Source organism: Grus americana, chromosome 19, assembly GCF_028858705.1.
Source record: "Grus americana isolate bGruAme1 chromosome 19, bGruAme1.mat, whole genome shotgun sequence".
Lineage (NCBI taxonomy): Eukaryota > Metazoa > Chordata > Aves > Gruiformes > Gruidae > Grus > Grus americana.
In genome coordinates, this window is record NC_072870.1 from 5,874,501 (window position 1) to 5,894,681 (window position 20,181).

The 20,181-nt window shown below is 40.1% G+C and overlaps 1 protein-coding gene across 5 annotated transcripts; it reads right to left on the reverse strand.

The window, feature by feature from the left end:
* Positions 1-1,679: 1,679 nt before the first annotated feature.
* CRK (CRK proto-oncogene, adaptor protein) lies at positions 1,680-19,322 on the reverse strand. Of its 5 annotated transcripts, XM_054847425.1 has the most exons (4): positions 18,987-19,322; positions 10,719-11,254; positions 7,827-7,989; positions 4,969-5,053 (listed from the first exon to the last, which is right to left on the reverse strand). In XM_054847425.1, the coding sequence occupies exons 1-3, from the start codon at positions 19,228-19,230 to the stop codon at positions 7,831-7,833; spliced, it is 939 nt and encodes a 312-aa protein (XP_054703400.1). In that variant the 5' UTR covers positions 19,231-19,322; the 3' UTR covers positions 4,969-5,053; positions 7,827-7,830. The 5 variants fall into 5 exon arrangements, with proteins under 5 accessions (XP_054703401.1, XP_054703404.1, XP_054703400.1 ...); XM_054847426.1 differs by lacking the exon at positions 7,827-7,989 and having other exon boundaries at positions 1,680-5,053; positions 18,987-19,318; XM_054847429.1 differs by lacking the exon at positions 7,827-7,989 and having other exon boundaries at positions 4,911-5,053; positions 10,889-11,254; positions 18,987-19,320.
* Positions 19,323-20,181: the final 859 nt, after the last annotated feature.

The window sequence follows — 20,181 nt, forward strand, 5'->3', positions numbered from 1 at the left end:
GCAGGAAACTTCTTGCAGCGTAATTTGCTGATGCAATCCTTGCTTGTCCCTTGCTCAACTTATTTAACATGAGTTGGTTCAATCACTACCATAGCCAAAAACCATTGTTGGAAGGAGGGTGAAAGGAAAGGAGGGGCAATAGTGTTCCGCATAAGCCCTGTGTTGCCTCAGCTCGCAGAGAAGTTCTGCAAATACCAGTCTGAGATTAAGTAGGAGGAGGGCACGGCTGTCAGGGCAGCGTGGAAAGGCGTACAGAACATCTCCCTTTTGGCTGCAGTGAGCTCTTAAATTATCTTGGGTAATCTCATTAAAAGGCACTCTTGGATTGCAGCTCTGCTGCAGCCAAGTTGTATGAACATCGGACCAAAGCTGAGGGCAGTGCTTTTACCTACAAAAATTTAATTTTTTCCATCTGAAGCTGATAGAATAATCTTTATTGTGTGGAGACACGGCAGGAAAACCTGTCTGGCATCTCAGTACACTTAAATGCAAAGTCACTTATTTAAGAAGTGATGTCCCACTTAAGACTCCACAAAACAGTATTACCAAGAAAGTTATCCATAGGAGCCAGCCAACTGAATAGGACTCAACTAAAATATGAGGAGCCATCACTGTAATGGAGCGACTAAGAAAACAAATGCTGTCCTTGCCCTCATCAGCAAGGAAAGTGATTACGGCAGTACTAACGTTATCAAGACTGGTCCTCGTATACTTTTAGAAACAATGGGCAGTGAAGTAAGTAGTCTTTTAATTGGGAACCTACATCATGGCCTTTACCACGCAGCAAGAGCTTGTGGAACTAGGGAGCTGCTCCAGAAGGCCAAATGCTTTGAGGGGTTTTGAATGCCTGTTTTGGTCCACAATTAACAGCACACTGAGCTAAGGAACCCACTGGTGTGGAACTAGAACTGTTCTTTGGTGTACACCCCAAATTAAACTCTCTGGCTTTAGATATAGTATTGCCATCAAGATTCTTATCCCTGGGGGCCTAGAGGCCACCTCCCCTTGCAGCTTTTAAGGATTATGATGGCAAAGGTAGATCTAATGCAGATTCACGTTAAAAGTGTTCTCCCACGTGGGACATAGGCATTCTGGTCCTTGTTTTCTGTGCTTCATCCCTTGACAGTACACTGCACATCTTTGCCTTTCCTTGAAATCGTGCTCTCCCACTACCACACTGACAAAGTCCTTCTGAACCACTAGTAGACTCCTGTATGAGATTCTTGCTGGTATTAATCCATATACTTAATGTATGTTTTTACTGACAATTCTAAGAATGAATAAACAGCTTTTTATTTTTCCAGACACACACCATCCAAAGAAGTCCCAAACTATTTCCTGACATACCTGTGTAGGTAGAAGGGAAACTGATAACTACAAAGTCTCATCTCAGTATTCCTCACAAGTCCTCTTTTGCAGTGAGAATATACTTTTTCCCCCCACCCCCTTTGACTCAAGCAACTAATTTGATTACAGAAAGTCACCTTGTTTCAAATAAGCCATATTTTACTGGTTGACAAGTTATTTTAGTTACCTTGCTTTGTCTTACTTCTGCAGGTGTTATGTTTAATTGTTTTCATATGAGTATGGCCAATTAAAAATGGCCATACCCGCAGTTCTATTTTTTAGATTATGAAATGCAAGTATTCCAAAGACAGCTGATTGAAAATGACACCAAGTCAAAGTTTTGGCTATACTTTTATTTACTTCACGTACTATGAACATATACATTACATGCTACAAAAAAATAAAAAAAGACTTTAACTGTCAAGAAAGTGGATAGTGTTATAATACAATGGCACATGTTCATATTTTTCTTCAAACTGGTTTGGTTAGAATCCTTCCCCAAAACCATTAACAAAAATGAAGTGTTTTACTCTTAAGATGATTAGAAATATTTGCATTATTAACAAATACAATTCAAACAGATTAACAAGATTTAACCAGGTCAAATATTAGTAAAAAGGCTGGGGTTTACCAAAATGAAATATATATTAAAAAACCATAGCAGCCAGTTGTACTTTTTAGTGTGATATAATGTGTAAATGCACCAGAAAAACACAGTGTAATTGAGCATTCTGCTTTCATGGTGTATTTCTAGAAATGATTATTCTAGTTCTAACACCTGCCTATGCACAAGAGACCAAAAACACAGCCAAGTAGAGACAAAAGATTGTGACCAACATTCTTAGCAATGATTTTTTTTTTTTTGCACGCATCAGGAAGAAGGGAGGGAACAAATAGAAGAGGATAAACAAAGGCCACAAAAGGATTTAATCTACATGTTCATGAACATATGTTCTACCTATTTTCCTTTAAGAGCTTGATAAGTTGAAACGTCTATTTTGCCCAAATGCAAACATATTCATTTCTATCGTCTATGAAACAAAAAAAAAAAATCACATTTCAGCTTAGAACTGAATAGTGGAAAACAGTTGCATTAATGTATCAGTTGACTAAGAAAAACTGCTTGACAAGAACTTAGGATTCTAGTACAACAGCAGCTATTAAGACTCCTCTAGTTTCTTTTTTTACTCTTTCAAAGTGTACAAATATTCGTAATTTATACAGTCTTAACAAAAACACATCTACAAAGTTTGCAGGGTATTTGCTAGTTAATTCATTTTATGTCTTTCATATTAAAAGACAAGATTTGCATAATAAAATTCCTTTCAGAAAAAAGTTCTTTTGGTATCTTAAAATAATTGCTGATTGGAAAGGTACAAACATACGGGCTTTCATTAATTGTAATTGGAAAAAATACTTCGGAACAAACTGTGTTACTCTAAGAACACACAGTTCATTATGTTTCTTTTGCAATACCTGAAGAAAAATATAAGCATATATGGGCAACTCAGTATTAAGTCTGTTATTTAGAGTGCAGCTATTGAAAAAAAATCATAGTAAATATCAAGGTCAGAGAAAAAAAATACAAATTAGCCTTAAAGAAACCAATGTGTTACAGAACCTAGAGTTAGTTTCTCATTTTTTTTCCTGAAAGTAAATTTTGTACTAAGCTATAAGAGATCCCACAATCACTGGCATATCACCCTAACCAGAATAGCAATCCAAGCTAGAATAGCGCTGCAATTCCTTTGTTACCATTCTTCTTACACCACTGTCACAGCTGTCAGTTTTCTAATAATCTTCAGTAGTGCTTATGAGATTGGTGATGGAAAAGCGTGATTAATGTACATTGGCGTTAGTCTACAGAATTAATGAGTGCCCATTACCTGAAAATTAGTCAATTTGCTGATGGATTAGTTTTGAAGTAAAACAACTAGTACTTAAATATAACAGAAATATTATGGTTTCCAGCATGTTACACAGTTCTGAGGTAAAGTGTTACCAGTATTCTGTTGTACAAGTCGGTGCCTTGCAGCAATAGCCTTTGCAGTGGGAACTAGCCCTCGCAGCATTTAAAACCAGTGAGCCATTCTAGTCACGTGGCTTGTATCAACCAAAACAACATTTTCAGTTTGATACTATTCAGAAAAAACCTGTTCTGTATGGATTACACTGTAGTCAAAGTTACAAAATTTGTTTGCTTAAGTTTGGTCACTAGAGTTCTGTGTTAGGAAAACAATCCAGGGTACAGGCAAGGGATAGTTACTTCAGTGTTTAATTTCAGTTTACAAAACTTACTGAATCCATTCTGATTTATGTTAGAGAAAACCAGATAATTAGAAGGACAGACTAAAAGAAAAACTAAGCAGTGCATAATACTACCTAGTAAATGCACCGCTTTTCATTATGAGCTATGAAGCCATATTTACTCTTATGCCTTTTGAGAATCAATCCAGAAGCACACGAGTATTTTCCATTAGTTTATTAAAAATAAAATCCTCATGAATTCACTATCAAATATTTTACAGATGGGAATTAAACCAGAAGAGTCCCCAGAGTAACTTTAAAATAGAAGTAATATTTGGTTTGTCAGTTCACCATGTTTGCCACTGATTTGTACTGTAAGAGTATTGTACAATAGGAGTACTGAAGAATTCTAGAAAAATTAAACTGGCCCTATATAATTTAATTTTACTGGAAAGCAGTGCCAATGTTTTAGTATATTTAGTGAGTCAAACACTGCTTTAAAGCTATGCATTAAAGTGCTATGCATGTATTTTTCAGCACTGATATGGACGTTTACGCTTCCATAAGCCTTATATTTGTGGATAAAAAGAGATATCGGTGTGTTAATAGAAATTTTAATTTAAAACCAGCTGCTATGTTTGAAGCATCGACAGTACTGAAGAAATCAATCTAGTGTCCACAAACTTCTAGAATTCTGAAGTTGATTTGATCTGTCATTTACCATTAAAATGGTAAGCATCTGTAAATCATAAGGCTGTCCCCAACGGACTCTACATAAATCTGTACTGTGCATAGTTAGTTGACCATGCAAAGTACTACATAGCCTTTCTAGGACAGAGAATTCAGGATGGAAAAAAAAAAAACCCCACATACGGAGAAAGCTCCAGGATAAATTTGTGAAATTTCTATCTATACATTGAATTGTCTACGGTTGATGTTCATTGCCTGAGGAAGAAGCAACATAAGCAATAGGACCGGAGAGAGCTATAAAAGTTACCGTAACATCTACGTTACTGTTTTCTCCAACTGCTGCTGCTGGCAAGGTCCAGGCTGCTGTGCACATGGACATAAGCAGGCATTACAACCTATAATCATGTACTAGTTCTGCCACTTGACACACAAGTTATCTACTGTCGTACCCTGAATTACATGACCCTTGATTAAGGAATGGTGGTGTTCAGTCCCAGGGGTTTGCAGGTTATCAGAATGCTTATCCAAGCAATACCACTTTCAGCATCTGTCAGAACATAGTCTTGATGGCATCTGCAGTAAAAACAAGTTGAGATTGTTCCCATCTGTAAGCGCAACTGTTGAGCCACACTCAGCTGAAGTCCTCGTCAGGATTCTGTTGATCCAGCAGACGGACATGTGTGAATGGAAAATGACCACGTCTGCCATTACATTCTCCTTCCCACTGACCACTCACGTTAATCTTTGTGACCTTTACCAGCTCACCGACCTGCAGGGTAAGAAATAAGGAGGTGTTACAATTCATAAAAACACAGGGGATGCTGGCTACCCCTCCCCTTTGGTGTCGCATCACCCAAGCGTACCCAGATACACTTCAATAAAAAGTTGTTTTAGTCTTGACCATTTCTGATACACCAGCCAACCACCCAACCCAACGTTATTCACTCCTGAGGAAAGCAGAGAAAGAAAGGAACGCAGCTAGCTTAGGTGAGAACTACCTAAACCGAAGAGCCTGCAACCCAACCCCAATCTTTCAGAGCGCTCTTGGGACTTGACGTCAGCTGCTATCACAATAAACACGTCTCACTGAATTGACAGAGGCTTGCACTCTGCTCGTACTGCATCAGCCACCTCAGTAAGGAGGGAAGGCTCGCAGGTGTACAAAGCCGACACTAACCCACGAGCTAAACAGCTCCTTAGTTTTGAAATTCCACTAAGTGCTTTTCAGGTAGTGTTGAAAAAGTTCTGGATAAGTGGGGGACTATATCTGTAGCCACACATTCTAAAACACTGAGAGAATACGCAAGGGGAGTAAGAAGTAGCGCCGTAACGCTGCTCTCTAAGCATCCACAACTAGCCACTACCAGAGGCAAGGCCAACCGATATTTCAGTCTTGCCCACCATGGATTTATCACATAAATAAATCCCATGGGTATAGTAAAGACAATTGATGCCCTCTCCCTCTTATACCCAAATTGTTTGGCTAGAAAAATAAAACAATGGTTACTATGGACTGATGAAACAATATGCTCTAGTTCAAAAGTATCCAGTTCTAATATATTACATTAAAGCACAGTATCTATCTCATATTCTAATCTCCGACCTAATATTCACGTAAACAATTCTAAAGGTATTGTCTCCCTTTGACAAAGGTGGAAAACTGCACAGTGGCCACTTTCCCAAGGCTGTGCAGTCATGTAGTTCAAGTTGGGACCACAAGTCTAGGTCTAATTAGTCCCCGACTTGGTTGAATCTTGAAGGGTACTTTAATTAAGTAGCACTTACACAACCTAAGAAAGTACAATTTACATTGTACAAGACAGTCACTGAAGAGTTAATAAATGCAACATTGAAAAACCGTCTACTCATTTCTACCCCTCTGTAGAATTTTATCAGTAATCTTATTTATAAGCAACATACAATGGTTTTCAGAATTCTTCCCGGGTCACAGATGGAGAATGCTTTCGGGACAGATATACTCTATTTTCTTTCACCAATACTGTCTCAAACTCTGAGGGCATGGCCACAAGCCTTACTGCGTTTCATCCAGTTATTCACTAACTATACAGTTACTAGTTTACACAGATGCTCATCACTGTGTTCCAAATTAATCCAAAACAAAGTCTCATTATTCTCACTTTCCAGGCAGTGAATGAAGAACAAGGAAAACAATTTAAGATGCTACCAATCTCCATTAACTTTACAGGTTTTAATCACTTGCAATCTTTTGCCAGAGCAGCTTTTAACAGTTCATAAATTCAAACCACTACATGGACATTTAATTAAGCTTCCCATACCTCTGATGATTACTTATCTGGTAACGAGAGGCACGCTTGGGACTCTTGCTGTAGCTTTAGTTTTTCCTTTTGTAGTCATTACTATAGACATTTTAATGAATCATATTTTGAAGAAAATCCTCTTATGTATTTGCTAGAGGCAAAAAGGAAGCCTTCCTCGACTACTGAATGCTAGTTTCAGCTCTTTAGGAGTTTAATCATGCAGTATGTATAATTTTCCTACTGCTAATAATCGCTGGGGAGCTACACCAGTAAAAACACTCTGTTGACCAAAACAATACAGCAGCTATAATTTAACAAGGATAAGATTAAATGTGACAATACTAGAAGCAAAAAATCTTATTTCCTAATCACAACCATTACAAGAACACTATCCTAGCTAACTTTAAAATGCTTCAGACCTTCAACAGAAAAGTATATAACCTCCAACCCACTAGGAAAGAAAAAACAAGTTGCACTTAAGCTTGCTATTTGTAAGATATTTTTCTTGGACTGCTGGCTTCTGTGCTCTTATTGAATATCACACGTTACTTCATGTTCATATAGAGTTTATCTTGGATGCCTTATGACAAAATCACCTGAAAAGTTGGGTTCCACAGTGCAATGATAGTGAGTTAGAATATGGGATGCTTGTGACACTCCCAGAAGCATCTTGTAGCTGTTTGGTTTTCAGGGCTTCATTGCAGCGAAGGGACGCCCATTTATAAATTCTCCTTACCATAAGAAGCTACACTTGAAATCTGCATTTCAGTAAGTGTTAAAAGAGGAAAGACCTCTGAGCTGAAACATTCCTTTTTTACCATTACAGTAATTTCATTTAGCAACTACTCTCTTTCTGAAACAATCTTTCCTTCACATTTCATTTTTTTTATATATATATATATATATATATATATCTATATCTCTTTACATCTATCAGAGCAGGACTGACTTTAAGCAAGCATGGGACATTTCACAAATGTTAGCTTAATAAAATGACTCTATTAGTTCTTTAATAATTTACAGATCTTTCTAGATTACTTTGAAACTCTGCATATTAATCTATAGTTCAAATACTCTCCTGAAGACAATACAGAGAAACTTTCCAAAAAATACTTGTTATTACCAGTGTGGAATTTTAAACCATTTAGACTAGAAGTGGATGTTTCCTTTGAATTCTCCTCACTTTTAACGTTGACTTATGGTATCATTACTCTCATTGTGCGTCATCCCACCGAGCACAACACCTCAAGAACAACACTGTACCCTGCTATAAAGCCAGATTTGTCTCAGTCTTCATCAGATGTTTTAAAACTAAATATATCCCATATGCTTCAAAGCAAAACTGAAGATTCATGTGAAGACTTCTGTATGCTGTGGTTTTATTCCAAGTACTCCTCTTTGGTAAGGTCAAAATGGCAGAGTTCTGCTACTGTTACAAAGAAAAAAAATAAATTGATCGATCTCAAGAGTCATTCACCACATAGAACTTCCCTTGTTCTCTTCTCTCTTAATTAATACAGACTGACAACTCCTTGAATAGGTCCAGTTACAAGCAAAATAAAAGTTATCTTCTCCTGCTGAATCTTTTTTCCATAATATAGCACAGCCTTTATTAGAACATCATTTGCTCTGATCCTCCTTCCTTTGGAAAGAATCCCAATTTCTGTATTTATAGTTATTAAGAGGTCTGGGCAAAAATGGATTGATAAGATTTACATAATGCTTTCTACTAAGTTATCTAAGAAAGAGATCTCTCAATAAACAGAGAAGGAACACCATGAAGTGAAAGGGAATGTGAAAAAAAGGAGACAACAAGAAACAGTACTTTGATAGACAGGATGAAGAAAAACTTGGAGAAAGTGAAGTGCATATTGCTATTTTTTCCCTGCACAGACATTGAAAGCAACTCAGTAACATTGTGATTTGAAATGATAAAAGCTGCAAAGAAGCTCGGAAGCACAACCAGAAGCAGTGATAAATGGCTTAAATTTTAAAACTAAACTTTCCCAATATTATATACAGAATAAAGAACCACCACTGTTATTGCATCTGTTAAATGCAGAGCTGTAGCAAGATAGGTAGACATCATCCTAACCAAGAGGTTCAACACGTTGACTAGTAAGTATTTAAATATGTTTAGGTGGCCTACAAATGCCATTGTTCTAATATAAAGATAGAAAGACATTATAAATCCTACTTAAACCCTCACACAGATGGGCTGAGCCTACACACTTCTCAATTCCCCCCTCCTGAACAGGTCAGCTATCTAGCCTTTATCATGAGTTAGTAAAAGACACTAGTGGTACAAGCTAGCATAGAACGGAGATGTTCTCTAAGAAACTACACTTTCTAAAGTTCAGCATACTTGACCGATCATGTGAGTTTTAGTGAAGAGGATTGAACTAACAGATCAGCCATGGCACTCACAAGCTGTTCTTGAGCATGTGAAGTATTTTGCTTTCACTCAAAGTTGCTTATGATGGCCTAGATTATCAGTATTTTCTCATTCTATTTCGCTCCATGCTACCAAACTCTTAGTTGGGCAGTGCGGTGGGGTTCTACTTTAAGTGAAATAAAAATGTAAAGTTAAGCTTAAGAGAATACTAGTAGCACACTAACAAATAAAAGCTTAAAAACAAAATCCAGAAGGAAAACCAAAAGGTTTTGATAGATGTGCCACAACGTAATATCCAGTGGCTCAAAAAGAATCTAACATCTGGTAACTGCAACAGTCCACCATGACATTCAGGAATATTTCCAAGCTCCAGGAGGTAGCTGGGTGGAGATAGTGAGAAAAAGAGGGAAAGAGAGCATTTTAGACTCTATGAAAAGTCTGAAGGTTAAAATCTTCGCATGTTTCCCCAAAATCTGGTGAATTGGCATAAATTTCTATACATGCTTCTCAACTCAAAAATTTACGTTCTGTATCCTGGCTCTCTCTTAATTCAGAAATATAACAGAACGTATAGTAACTCAGAGTATATTTACATTGCTTCCCTAGACAAATTTTTACCTACAATGGGGAAAAAATTCACACACCCCAGGTTGTACATCAATTATCTGATCTGCAGAATGTGCTGTATTTGCCAACTCTGCACTGAAGACACATACCTCTAGTTGCCACATCATTGAACTGCCTTTTGTGCTACGCATTATTAAACAAAGTATTTGAGAGTGAAGAGGAGATGCTCTGACTCAGCACAGAAACTGTTTTTTCCCAAGTACTTAAAATGTTATATAAACAGGAAGTCAATTAGGTATCAGGAAATTCCAGAGCCTTTAGCTCAAAGAAAGCCCAGATTAAAGGATACAATTTACATATCATCCTAAGGCAAAGGTCTGCCACCGAGAATACCTTAGTCTCAATTTCCTCAAATGTAACTTGGGGGATAACTATCTGATATGTAGAGATAGTGCACTCTAGTCTCCTTTTTAAGAGGAAAAAAAAATTAATCAAAAAGGGCATGTACTTGATGATATCAGGAAGTGAATCAAACTTAGGGAAACGCAGTGTTTTATTACAAATCATACTCCATCAATCATTGCTTTACATGAGACCTCCCTAATGAATTGTAATGTACGTTCCTGCTTCACAAACTAAAACCCAAAGTTTGAGGTCAAAATGTTACAATAAAACCCTATGTGTGATCATCATCATCATCTCAGTCTGTGTAATTTTAAAGTGACTATCAATGCTTCCACTGATTGCTTTTAAACTGCTGAGATTGGGGGGAAAAACCCAACAAACCACCAACAAAAACCAATCCAGCACACCTTTTAAAGACTGGGGTGAGGCAAGCAACATCAAACGCAGGTTCAGACACACAACTCATGAATTGCTCCCTTTCCCTCCCCCCTAAAATAAAGACTTCAGAAGTGAAAACATGGATGGGAAACACTTATGTTAGTGATGTTTGACAAAAGACATTATATTGGTTCAGTAACCTAAACATGCTATAATAATCAAACTCTAGTCTACAAGTGGCTAGTCATTTATTAATTAAAAAAAATTCCTTTATCCATAACTTATTAATCATGACGTAAAACCAGTATCACAATGCTTTTCCCTTTCTCATTCCTACAAAACTATAATGTGATCGAAAGGGAAATCCCTTTGAACAGATCTCTTCTTTCTAAGTTTTGCCCATTATGTACCTCCAAAGCCAAGGCTGTCTTGTCGTAGGCATTAGGGACTCGCTTCTGGATAACCCGGGCATAAATAGGGCCATTCTGAAGGTTAGGGAGCGGAGTGTTGATGCTGGGCTGGGCATAGGGCCCTGGCTCCGGCCCACCCAGTGGTTGTGGGTGGGAACTATCCTGGTTACCTCCAATCAGAGTAGATACTGAAGCAGAGGAAGGTCTATACTTCTCGACGTAAGGAACAGGTATCATTCCCCTCTTTCCTTCGCTGTCTTCTGCATTCCACCATTGCTCTTCAGGTTTATCCCGGATTCTCAGTATGTCTCCTTTCTTAAATGGAAGATCTTCTTCATCGTTCCCATTAAAGTCAAAGAGAGCTCGCACATACTCGGCTTCCTCCTGCCTGAGGATAACGCCACTATTCTGCCTGGATCGGGAAACTGGTTCTATCAAGGTTGTAGTGTCCAAATAGTGTATTTTGTAGAATTCCAGTAAAGATGGCAAAGATTCAAACTCTTGGTCACCTATTCGAAATCTCGTGGGACTCAACCCTGAAAGAAGAAGGCAATATGTCAATGAGAGCATACAACAGTTAAAACTGTAAACTAAACGTTTCTGAAGACAAATACAGTTACAGATAAGGAATTTGATATTAAATTTGGTCATCTCTAGATTAATGTTCATCATATTAACCTCTTCTGTGTATTTCTGTATCATGATCATGAGGCTACAGTTTTATTTTTAAAGATTTTGTCGAAGAAGGAAAAAAGAAATTGTTTGCCACTGCCAAACTTTGGGAATTAGGATAAAAATAACTTGTTTCCTTGAATGTTGTGCAGACCCAACAAAAATGCTCAGTACACCTGAGTTTCTCAGGAGCCTATAAAATTTTCAGTATCAAACCATTCCCTTTTTCCTGTTTTATACTCTAAATCTAGAAAGCAAATGAAATTTTGGCATAATTTCAAGTGATTTTTTTTCTTTTCTAACTCTCTTGCAGTTCAAAGTTATTTCAAAAGTACAACACCGCAATAATGGTTATTTACCTGTTGTAATGCATCTTGGGTTAAAGGCACGGACACTACAGAAAACTGCTTAGCACAGCAGCAAACAATTTATGTGAATGAGCAAATGAAGTTATTTTTCATTTTGATAAAACGTACCACTAGAGAAAATTATGTATATTTTATGCAATGCAAAACAACAACATATGTTTTCATAATGCATATAATTCAGTCTTTTAATCTCAAGTCTTGTCGTTTCTTTGCCATATTTGTCAGATGGAGCCTAAGCTATAAATCTGAACCTCAAATACATTAAAATACAGATGATGTTCGTATTCAAGTCATCAGAAGCATCAAAGCGCAGATATCCATTTTAGTTTTCAATCTGTGCGCTGCACTTTTTGCCGCTTTATGTTCTTCAGGCTCAGCTGGGGAAAAACATATGCATGATGTTCTATTTCCACCATGCACCATACACTGTGTAATCAGTTATGGGATGAATTGTGGAAAGCTGGGGGAGGGTAGTGGAGAGGAAAGGATTTATGCTTTAATGAGTAACTCTTTTTAGCAAGAAAGAGATGCTTACTTTGCAAGTCTGTTTCTCTGCAGGGAATATCTAACAGTTCCGAGACTTAGCTCTCGAGTACAAAGCTAGAAGAATTCTTCAAGCTGTCACTGACCCAAACCCCCCTTCAAAGTAGCACTGTCAGCATGGAAAGCTAACATTACAAGAAGTTCTTTCAAAACACCAAAAAGGGGTTCTAATAGAGAAAAGGGCAGATTCAATAAGATCAACATAGACAAACACCCCATAAATAAGTTTTGAAGTATCCTGGAGGAACATAAACAGTAGTGAAACTGGTTACAGGAAATTCAAAGAAGCAGAACTAAGTCATTGGAAAATGCACGTTTGCATGCATTAAGAACCCTGAAGACTTTCAAATGAAATGAGCCAAAACCCAAAAGCAATACCCTCAAAAAAATTACCAAAAACCCTTCCACAAACTGGCATCACCAAGAGATCAGGAAGCTAATGTAAATATCAGTAAGAAATATAAACCCAGCATGGAAAGAAGTAAGATTCCACCTTATTCTTCCAAAGCATAACGCTGAAAAGATGCAAAACTCCCTCAACCTTTGTTGATGAAACGTAACTTACAGCTCTAGACTTAGCAAAATCTCTGGAATTTCATCTCTGTGGCAGTTCTTAGCTCTGTGGTCTCACAGGAGATGACTTCTGGCTGGACAGGCAGCATCCCTACACCACTTCAAAACAGCCTAAGTTCACTACATAAGCATATAATAGGATCTGGAAATGCTGCACTTCCGCTAGCGTTGGAAGTGGGAAACCATGCTTTGTAACAAGTGGTACAGACATCAAGTTTCAGACAAACCTGGTGACAGAAACATGAGCACATACCTGCTGCTATTTTAATGTGACCCTTTAAGGATCAAGGCTTACACAGACACTTATGTCAAAAGAAAAACTTTATGAGGACCAGGGCAGCAAAGATATTTGAAGTCATATGGAGAAGAATCTCAGGTAAGTTCAGTGACATGAACTTATTTCACATGACACAAATCTAGAACCTGAAATGCTAATTTACCTTTGCAAAAACTGCTACAAACTGATTCAGGAGGCTGAGATCTTTGTCTCCAGCAAAGTAAGTGTACACAGAAAAATCTGAAACTCGTAGGAAATGAGCAGTTCAGCAGTAACATTCATCAGCCTTGTCAGCACCAAAATCATCACTAGGATGAACAAGGTTTTTTGGGGTGTCTTTTTCTTCCTTTTGAACCAGTTCACCCTACTAAATTAATGCATAACAGCCTGAAATAGCTGCCAGACGTACCCAAATAAAACAGAAACTGGGCTCTAAGAGGAAATCCACTGGAACCTCGAGTATGGGGAAGGAGTGACTGAAATCAGTGTACTGTATCCTAGAAAATCATATTCTAAAAGACATTTTGCACAATTGAAGAGTGAGAGAACATAGACTCTCCAAATACATTCTAGGATCAAAAAGATCAATGCAGTCCTTGGAGGGACAAACAGATAAGCAGCAGAAAGGAGAGACATTATCTTCACAGAGAGAACACTCCCAGAATACTACATGCACTTCTGATGCTTTAGTTTTAAAAAACAAAAGAAGGTAGCTACAAAAATTGAAGGCCTGGAAAACCTCTTTGCAACAAGAAATCTACAAGCTTAATCCAAATTAATTATGAAAGACTATAAAGGCAGCAACCTGGTCACTGTCTGGAGAATTTACATAGAAGACTTCTAAATTCAGCTAAAGTAGGCATAAAAAGGACAAAACGGTTGAAAGTTGCAGGTCGGAAATAAAACACAACTACACCTTACCAAGCAGGCAGTAAACTCTCCATCAGTTTAAGTCTTTTGTGTACACTCTAGTTCAGCTACAAGGTAATGGGCTGAATGATGCTCAGTTACGTAGCATGGAAGTAATTCTATTCACTATGGGCTTCAAAGTTTTGTCATTCCCTGGTATAATGAAATTCAAAGATTTAATAGGTTTCAAGCTCAGAGGAATTCTTCAGCTTCTTGTTCGAACTGCAACACTTTTCATACCTGTAGGCCAATGGAAAAATTAAGGCAAGATCTACCACAAGAAAAAGTTACAGCAACAAGGCAAGTGTTTTTTGGAGAAGTGGAGATGTTTTCCTTCGTGATTCTGGAACAATTTTCTTGAAGGCACAAGTCTGAGCAGCACATTATCCACATCTTCTGAGGGCTCTCAGGAAGAGGAGAAGGCGCGTAAAGGTAGCTACTGAAGGAACTTTAGTCACTTCCTATTAAAGTTGGACAACCGGAGTACTAGAAATTCTCCTCCCTTCTCCCCAGCTCTGTGCAGCCAAAGGAAGAATAGCTGCTCAGCTCGCACCTCTACCAGCAGCACTACTCTGCTCTGTAAGATGACTCCTTTGAATGAGAAACACAAAGGGCTGAGTATCATCCTTCTTACTTATTCCATCCTAGCTCCATCTGCGGACGGACTTTAACCTGATTCCATCTATTTCAGCATGTCAGAACAGCTAGTGAAACCTCTGCTCTCAGGAAGGTAAGGGAAGAGTTAAAATCCAAAGTGTTCCAGAATTAAAGAAAGTTTCAAAGCTGGACCCTGTCAGTTCTCTGTTTATGATGCGCGTTCCCTCCTGACAAAACACTTTCACACTGTGTTGGCTTCATGTCAGTCTGGAAAAGATTGCTTAAATATGTTTTAAACATTGTACAGATACTGGGGAAGTAGAGGTATAAAACACCTAATATTCTGCTTCCTCAGAGTGCGGGCAGGTGGTGTAACCACAAAGCAAGTTCTCACTTTCTCAGGCGTCTTGGGGGTTTTACATTTCTCTCTTCACTCCAATTGCGTTAGTGCCACTAGGCAATTTTCCCTTTATTCCTAAGCTTTCCTTTTCAGGGCAGGGAAGACCTCACAGAAATACAGGTTTTCATTTTTGTTTCTAGATCTAGTCTGTAAAGGTGCTCCCCTCCTCCTCCACAACTTATAAAGCATGTTTTGGGCAAGAAAAGCTGTTCTTATCATGCAGGGTACTGAGACACAAGGCTCTCATTTCAAAGCAAGACACCACAGTGATGTAAGCCAGTTTCCTCCTGGAGCATATGGGAACACTGCTATGAAGCCATCACATTCCAGCCTCTGTGCTTCCCCCACCCCCCATAGGGACACCTTTTTTCCTTGTTCCTAAGTACCTAGTACCCATGAATGCTCTATAAAATCAGTAAAACCCCATTCACTGGCTCCTGAGAAGACTTCTAAGCACACCGGGAGAACATTCTTACAGAAATTACGTATTGTCATTTCTGCAGATAATCAGAGGATGAGAGAAAAGTAGATGTCTAATGCATACACTTTCCAAGCTTGCAACAGTTTGCATTTTAAAACCTTAATATAAAAAAACCCACCACAAAAAAAACCACCCAAGTGTCAGAGTTAAACCATACTGCTCACACATATCTAAAGCCATTTCGTATAGAGCTGAGTACAAATATCATTACATAAAGATGATTGATACAGTCTGAATTTTTTAAAGCCACAATGGAAGTGACTTAGAAGCATAAGTTAAGCAGCATGTTCTTAAAATGCATACTTAGTGAAAACACCACCTTCTACACTGTACCTGTCATGCTTTCCTACTTTAGAGAGACAAATTTTACAACTCTTAAGGTTTCTGTCTTTATTACATTGGACTTTCAATAGAAAGCGTATCTTCAGATATTTTAGGCATTTTTGGTTTAGTGCATATCGTACATTTTTACCCTGGACTCATATGTCAAATTACAAACGTATGATGTATTTAAATATTTCCTCCATTGTCCATTATCATGCTAATGTCTGCATGGAGTACTTTTGTCTTGTTTGGAATTTCTTTAGCCTGTGACTGTGATATTTCATCACAAATGATACTCTAATTACGATTTAGTTGTTAATCTCTATCTCCACTGGAAACAGAATGTTTTTCTTTCCCCTAATTCAGTGACTTATCCTATTTCCTTTTAGCAATCTTCAAACATTTCAGGAAGATGTAGCTATTTTGAGAAGTTTTGTTAAATTCTTTTTTCCTTATGCTGAAAAATCACCTACAAGAAGTTAGAAACTGCAGCATATCAGGCAAAAGGTGAATTTAACAAAAAGTTAGCAAGCTTATTTTATACTTTAGAAATGGAAGAAAGCATCACATTTTTATATTAGGCTTTTTATATTAGGGAAGCCAAAGCTCCTCACCTCCTTCATTCTGGATTGAAGCTAGGTTCCTAGTATCCCCTGCACATGGCAGTGTTAAAGCAGTCGTGAATCGCACACACACAGAGACTAACAAAAATCAACCCAAGAACCTGATCTAGCATATTCAGGTTTCCCAGTGAGAAGTGTGCATTTGCCAAACAATCGGCTGCTAAAAAAACCCTACACCCAACATTTAACATATGTTCTTCCTAATGTTTTAGCTTAACCACAATAAGCAAGCATGACAATTTGCAAACATTTACCTTAATTTATTGCATTAGTTTCCCTATCCAAACATGAAACCATCTTCAATCTTCTACCAATGTTTCCATCTCCCTCCCATTGTAGAACATCCCCCCCCACTTACTTTTATCTGAAAGAAAAACTTAATTACACTTTAAGTGTAATTTAATATACGCACACCCCCACACACCTTCTTTGGTTTGAGTGTGAAAAGAGAGCAATATCAGCATGGAGGCATGATTTATTTAAAACTATTAAAATCTCAGCATAGGAGTATTTGTGGTGCAGGAGTGATGCACTGCCTATCATCATAACATCCAGGAGGAAGGGGGAAAAAAAAAAGGAAAAAACCCCCAAAGAGACCAATCAAGAACACAATTATACTTTTAAACATATATTAAGCCTAGTGTGCCAACAGCCTACACAGCTACAATAGCAGCTACTCTTCTAAAACACATGAACATTTAAACCAGAAGAGAATTACCTAAGCAGCATTTAGTGATTTTTACAAAGAACACCAAAACTCCAGAATGTCTTAATAGCAGTAACATCAACCAGCCCATAGAATGCCACAAAACGTTACTGAGCTTAAGATTGTAACGCAATAAAAAAGTTACGATGGCTATGTACTAAAGTGATACCACAACAACATGAAAAACACCATTTTTCCAGAGATTAGTTGCTCTCCAGAAAACAACTGCCCAGATGTGACAGACACACATACTCCAGTGTTTTTCATCACTAGTGTCTTTAAAATCATATTAGGCTGAATTCCGCAACAAACCATCCTGCTAACCTATTCTGCTCTATGTAACAGCAGTCATGCATTTCAATAATTTGCACACCAAGCCTCCGCAAACCTACGGCAATAAACCTCTGTCTTCATAGACATGAAACAATGGGGAATCCACCGCATCTTGTGGCAAACCATTTCACTACCCACAGCAGTAACGCCTTCCACTTCCAGCTGAATTCAGCCACCTTTAACTTCTACCTTGTGGAGCTCTTTGTGACTTAAATGCACTCTGCAACTATAGTACGTTCCTGGGATAAACATGATTGACTTCAGGCTTTCCCAAGTTTGCCAATTTGAAATGTTCCCCTGAGCAGGGGAAATTACTGTATAATGCTGCAAACCTACTGGCAACAGTCGTCTTTTTCTTAGATTATCTCCTCCTTAGTCAACTACAGTCTGTGCAGAGACTGAAAAATCCTTTCCATAACAAGTATTGTGGCATCTTCCCAATATAGGTCTCTTATTCCAACCACAGATCTACATCAGAAAGTGACTGTCTCTGTAACAACTCATTTACTGTTTACTTTCTGCCAAATAAGTTCACCAAATCTCCTATCACGTAGGTTTACTACACTTCAAAATTATGTAGTGGTTCCTTTCTGAGACACTAGCAATACACCCACATCATTTTGCAAGCATTAATATCTAAACTTGAGTAGTTCCGCTACCAATTTCAGTCATGCCCCCAGCAGGGATACTGCTGCCTTTGTATTACAACTTCTTACACACCTAAGGATGTGGCATTGCTGGGGGCTCTTGTTCATTTAGTTACACTTCCAACTTGCAAAACTGCTGCTTCTTGCTGCAGTTTTTCCTCTGACACAATCAGTATCTTCTGCTCTCTAAGCGTTACGCTTAAACACATTGTTTTCACATTAGATGTTAGGTTGATGAGGAATAATATCAAAACTTCCCTTTCAGCACACAGGGGAAAAAAAATTGAACTTTACATCTGATTTAAAGGAAGAATTGCCTTTACATTCCTGAAGAGTTCCCACTACTTAAACTACCCACATAATACTTCGATTTGTGACTTGAAATTTAGCCTCACAGTCTGCCTTCTAATGCAAAATTATCTTATCAGAATCGAGATTTTTAGATGAGACTTCCACAGAACCGTCCCCAGGCTGAGATGACACGCACAATTACTAACTACAGTTAACCAGTTTATGAAAACAAAAGACCGTGTGAGCGCTACAGCAGTATTTCGGGGGGCTGCAATAAGCGCTCAACTGCAGTGTATGTTTAACTATGATATCAGGTCGTTGGAAGGCAGGTGCAGACAGATGGCTCAGCTCGGTCAGTAGCCTCAGCTGCAAAACGCGACTTAATTCCACTACAAAGAGCTTCACGACTTGAAACACCGCCCGGGAGGAGATCGGAGCCGCCCGGGAGGAGGCACAGACCGGGGCTCGGCTGCCCCAGCTTGCCCTCCCCGGGGGGGCACCGCCAGCCCTGGGGGGTCACTCACCCGGGGCCCCAGGGCCCTCGCCGCCGGCCCGCCGGCCTCCCGCCGGCCCTAGGCTGTTGACGATGTAGTGCGAGACGCGGGAACTCTCGGACACCGAGAGCACGAAGTCGCCGGGGATGGTGCCCGAGTCGCGCACCAGGAAGGTCCCGTGGCGCTGCCCCTGCAGCAGCGACACCGCCTCGGCCCGGCTCAGCCGCCCCCAGTACCAGCTCGCCCGGTCCTCGGAGTCGAACTGCCCGGCCATGGGGGCCGCCCGCCCGCAGGCCGCACTCGCTTCCCCCCCCCACCGCGGGCCGCCGCCGCCCGCGGTGCCCCGCTCCGCGCCCAGCCCTACCACCCAAAATGGCGGCCCCTGCCCTGACCTCACCTACCGGATGTGACCGCACGCGGGAGACGTGAGGAAGGCGTGGCGTCATCTACCCGCGCGGCTCGGTAGGCTGGGGGTGGGAGGGGGGTGGTGGTTGGCTCCTCGAGCATGCGCCGTGAGGGGGCGGGTGGGTGCGCGCGCGCGCAGAGCGGGCTGAGGGGGGAGGCGGGAACGCGGTGCTGAGGGGAGCGGCGGGGCCGGGGGGGTGTCTTCGTTCGCTGCGTACGTACCGGCGGGGACTGCCCGCCACCGGGGTGGTGCGCTCTGGGTACCCGAGAGCAGCAGCGGCTGCCTCCAGGGCTGGGCTCTCCTCACGCCATGCTGGTGCTCTCATACCGGCTTCTCTGTCACGGGCCGGCGGGAGGAGGGTTCAGGGGCGCCGGTGTAGCCCGGCCCTTGCCCCAGGAGAGCGGCGGGCACTTGTCTCTGCAGTTGGTACATCCCGTTACGAGGGCTGCAGGGTATTCCCCCTGAGTGTCCCGATTCCCCGATGGCTTCCCAGCTTCTGCGGCTCGCTGTGGTACCTTGTGTGAAGCCAGGTTGTCTGCGCGTTAAGGGTGCAGCTTGCTGTACTTTTTCCTCCAGAGCTGTACCAGCAGTTCCTGCCCTCATCTTCTCTGCCAGCTGCACACTCTCACCCCACGGCTGAGCCAACACAGCTGTTTTCGTGGGACTACACGCTGAATTGGCCCAATGGGCTGTTTCAGCTTAAAAATAGCCCTGCAAAAGAAAAAGTTTATTTTTACACAGGGCAATCCACTGACTGTTACCACAGGGGCCAGCAAACAGGGAAGAGCTTAACCCGCACTCGTGCCATAGAGGAATGCA

Excerpts from the sequence above, each read along its gene's own strand:
- CRK (XM_054847425.1), bottom strand. The coding sequence starts at position 19,230 with ATGGCCGGGCAGTTCGACTCCGAGGACCGGGCGAGCTGGTACTGGGGG. Across the intron at positions 11,255-18,986 it reads CGAGGGCCCTGGGGCCCCGG|GGTTGAGTCCCACGAGATTT; the intron begins GTGAGTGACCCC and ends TTCTTCTTTCAG. Across the intron at positions 7,990-10,718 it reads AGACAGCCTTGGCTTTGGAG|CAGAACTCTGCCATTTTGAC; the intron begins GTACATAATGGG and ends TTGTAACAGTAG.